We start from the raw sequence: 4,592 nt of genomic DNA on the forward strand, positions 1-4,592 counted from the left end.
TCCAAAGTTAACAATGCTTGTTTCAAAAGTGCGAGGAAAGTAACAACTAATCTTAAAAGCCAAGTTAAAGTTTAGAATTCTAACTCAATGTTTTCTAAGTGTCTCAAACTCCTTTATCTTTAGTCTTCTATTATGTACTAATCTGAGTACATGTCAAAATACAAGAAAAAAATTTACACATGATTTCTTAGAATCATACAATTTTAAGAAAGAGTTTCTGATTGTAACATAATACAACATCATAAGTACAAGATACTTTAGCAAAAACTAAGTATACAATGCACACATAACTACTCTCAAACAAGAAAGAGTGTCTAATTGTAACATAATACAACATCATAAGTACAAGATACTTTAACAAAAACTAGGTATACAATGCACATATAACTACTCTCAAACAGAAATTGATAAACATTATATGCCTTTAATTATCTATATTTTTCTTGAAGAGATAAATAACCCTATTCATCAACCACACTGTCATTTATTTATAAATACTTTTTCAATAACCACATTAATATCCTTTATAAATTTGTCCAACAAAAATTTGATTTATTATTTAATATTTTAATAATTTATACAATTCTTAAAATTTTATGTAGATCTTTTTATAACAAATTGAAAACTACTCTATAAATTATTGAATAGTTTACTTAATAAAAAATAGGGTAAATTACACCATTCGTCCCTCGTGTACATGTCAGAAAGCGTGTTTAGTCCCTATTTTCAAAAATTAACTCGGACCATCCCTTGTTTGTTTTAACCTTACACGCTTCATCCCTGAAAGACGATTTTGTTGCAAACTTAGTCCATGCCTAATTTAAAATGACCATAATACCCTTATATTTTATTTTTTTAATTAATTTAATGTTTTTATTATGAATTTCAATTAAAAAAATAAAATAAACCCTCTCCCCTTCATTTTCCCCAACCCATCCATCCCTTCATTGTTACTGATCGGAAAGAAGCACCCAAACACAACATACAAACTGCAGACCACCACCACTATCTCCACCCTCTGACGAACATTCCTCACCCCTTTCTGATGGGTGGTTGTGGTCTTTGTTCTAGGGCCTTTTCATCGGAATCTAGTGCTCGTCTTCTCTGGCGGAAACGACGGGATCTAACGGAGGCTCCTGCGATGGTCTTCGACCTCTTTCTCTACCCTCTTTCTTAATCTAAATCTGACAGAGGCTCCTTTCGACGCCCACCCTCACCGTCACCGGCTCACATGTGTGCCGCTATTAACATCGGTTAGGGTTTCGACAGATCTTCGTTTAAAACATCTATCTCTACAGTCAAAATCGAAGCTCCACAGTTGAGTCTACATTTGTTCAACTGAAAACCTTCGTCTTCGTCACCACCTGTTCGCCGAAGATGGAGCGTTCAAAAAGATGAGATTGGAAATGAAAATCGGCACCAGAGCTTTAGATTCAAAGTATCAAAGAAGAAGACGGAGAGAGGTATTGTTCAACGGAGGTGAATGTGTTGAAATCGAACCATCATAACACTGATGCTGTCCCCAACGTGCTTCAAGAAAACCCTCACTCAGGTACTACACCTTGTCGCCTTCTACACCTTGTCACCTTCTGGATCTGCAACACCCCCGATTGGAATTCTGATGAAATCAGCTATGTCGATTGGTAGTTGCTGCTAGGTTTATCGAACGAAAAAATATAGGGTTTTTTGGGAGGCGATTAGTGGTGGTTTTGATTTGGTTGGTTCACGATCGGAATAATGGAGTCGGTCGGAGATGTTGCAAAAGTCGCCGGCGGGGTGTTAACTGTAGATATGAGATGCACTGAAGAAGAAAAGGGGCGAGGGGGCAACCAGACGAGTTATCAACGTATTTAGTGGCTATTTCTTTTTTTAAAAGGAAATAATAATTATTTTATAATAAATAAAGCAACATATAATTAATAAATAACAAATAATTAAAAAAATAAATCAAAAAGGAAATAAATAAGGGCAAAATGGTCTTTTTATATCCGGAGGGATGAAGCGTGTAAGTTTAAAACTAACGAGGGACGATCCGAGTTAATTTTTTAAAATAGGGACTGAACATGCCTTTTGGCACCTGGACGAGGGACGATTCGTGTAATTTACCCTAAAAAATAAAAATGAACTAAATTAATGTTATTAACATTTTAAAAGATACTTATCTTGAAATGGATGTGCATATTATTTGAATTTTTGAATTTCCTCTTGGGAAGAGTGTAAGCCTTAATTACATTTTCAAAATTTGAAAATGCAGATCGAAAGTTTCAAATACATCCAGGTCAAAGTAAAGTTATCACAATTTTACCCCTAACTTATACACTTTTTGCAATTCACACCCAACAAAACCCTAGAACACTTCTTGTTTCAATCAAACAAAAACCCTTGGCCCCGACACCCAAAGGAATCAAGCCTTTCGAACCCTAACCCCACAATTCCTTTCGTTCACAGTCTCTTATCTACTCTCTCCCTGGCTTTGTTACCGTTACACATTTCTTAAACCTTCATCCGGTGGAAAGTATAAAATCTTTGATTTTCAAGTCGGTTGTCAAGATAATTTTTGTGGGTTTTCGCAATGGAATTAGTGAAATCGTCCAGCTCTGATTTAGGGTATTTACAGAGAAAAATGGCATCTCTCGCCGGAGCGATAGCTTTTGAAAGCCTTTTGGCTGCTGAGATTTCTATTGCTTGCCTTGTCATGATGGTATAAATAATTCTGAATCCTTTACTTTTTCCTTTTTTTCCATTTTGGGTTTCAAAATCACTGAAAATTTTGAAGCTAAATTGCTAAATTCATGGTCTAGTTGACTTTTTGTTGTATTTGTTATAATTGGGGTTTTGCTTCTAGGGTTTAATCTCTGTCTTTCATGTCTTTTGGTTTTACGCATAATCACTGTGTTATTGCTTTTGCTTACTGTGTTAACTAATTGGGTTCTATAGATGCCCACCAGGTGTTTGATGCTTGGATCTTATGTTGTTTGTTACTATGAAGATAGTTTTTGCCCTTTTAAGTTCCTGTTTAACTTCTGATAACGAGACTTCAAAGTTTTAAGCTTTTATTCTTCCTTCCTTTGTTTTTCCTCTACTTCTATAGTTAATAGTAATCGACAATCTTTGCTCAAGTTTCCAGATTAATTTGTTTTTCCTTTAATTTTAAAGTCAAGAGTGATCGACCTTTTTAAACCATTTTCTTGGAAGTTAACCATGTTTCTTGTGAATAATTCTCAAATTCAGTTCTTTTTTGAGTTTTCAGAAAAATTAAAGGTTTGTTTCCATTGTGAAGTTGGGTATGATGAAAAGCTCAGAAAACCAATAAACGCCTAAAGCTGATTGTTCTTTTGCACTTTCAAGATTTTTTTGGTGTTGAATATAATTATGTTTCTTAAGTTGGGCTATGAAGAAAAAGTTCATCTTTTCACTTTTGAGTTTCAAAAATTTTATATTGTTGCCAGCTGGCTTTCCATAGACTCAACATCGACCTTGTCTCCCTTATTGCTTTTTTCCTCTTTTTTATTATATACTCTCAGGGTAAGTGCTGTTTAAAAAAAATTGAGAATGTTCCTGAATACTTGGGGAAATGAAAGGAAAAATAAATCTTGGCAAACTTTTGATGGCAATATGACATAAAATATTCCCAAAATTTTGCATTTTTATAGTTTGGTTTTATTATGCAGTTGGGACTTCTGCTTCAGGATGGAAGTACATTGGCAAATTTGATTGGAAATGATCAAAGGTAGTGACAAATTTTATCATGAGAAATCTTGTGTTTTTATAATCTGAAAATTTTATAAAATTTTGATTTTTTTTTTTCTTGCAGGTTTCCTTTTTCCGAGCTTAACAAGAAGAGCTCAACTGAACTTGAAGCAAAAGATGGAAGTGACACAGAGGATGATGATGAAGAAGAAGACAATGATGCAGAGGAGCCAGAAGATGATGCTGGAGATGAAGATTTCTCAGGTGAAGAAGAAGCTGGAGATGATGATGATGATGAAGCTGATGCTGAGGAGGATCCTGCTACTAATGGCAATCAAGGTAGTGATGATGATGATGACGATGATGATGATGAAGAAGATGATGATGATGACGATGATGAGGAGGAAGAAGAAGAGGAGGATGATGATGAGGAAGAACAACCACCAGCTAAGAAGAGAAAGTGAAGCTACATTTGTTGTTAGATGGGGATGTTTTATTATCACGTATGGAGTATGTAGTAGGAATGGTTGACTTGTTTATTTTATTTTGGTTTTGTCTTTTTTTAATTGTAGGATATTTAACAATCTAAACCCTTGTTCCGAATGGTTATCGTGTTTTCATAACTTTCAATGCATAATTCGAGTTGGGGTTCGTGTGAATTTAGCTTGTTAAATGTTTCTTAGTTTGTGTTGATTGAGTGTACAAATGTTCTACGTCTTTTTTTTTGGGAAAATAACTTAGGAGGGTAATTATCTCTTATTCATGTTCATATATTGACAATTTTTTCTTTTTTGTACATAATAAAGCAACTAACTTGATTTAACTGTTTGAATTACACCAATATTACCGGCTAATACCTGCTTTAACCGGTAACTCAAAGGGAAAATGACTTAGGAGGGTAA

The 4,592-nt window shown here is 34.4% G+C and overlaps 1 protein-coding gene across 1 annotated transcript; it reads left to right on the forward strand.

The window, feature by feature from the left end:
* Nucleotides 1–2,436: 2,436 nt before the first annotated feature.
* Nucleotides 2,437–4,349, forward strand: LOC145053636 (uncharacterized). The gene is made up of 3 exons (XM_079001708.1): nt 2,437–2,701; nt 3,672–3,730; nt 3,815–4,349. Exons 1-3 carry the CDS (start codon nt 2,573–2,575, stop codon nt 4,152–4,154), a joined length of 528 nt encoding a protein of 175 aa, XP_078857834.1. The 5' UTR covers nt 2,437–2,572; the 3' UTR covers nt 4,155–4,349.
* The last annotated feature ends 243 nt before the right edge of the window (nt 4,350–4,592 follow it).

This window comes from Lactuca serriola, chromosome 5 (assembly GCF_051521515.1).
Source record: "Lactuca serriola cultivar US96UC23 chromosome 5, Lser_US96UC23_V15, whole genome shotgun sequence".
Lineage (NCBI taxonomy): Eukaryota > Viridiplantae > Streptophyta > Magnoliopsida > Asterales > Asteraceae > Lactuca > Lactuca serriola.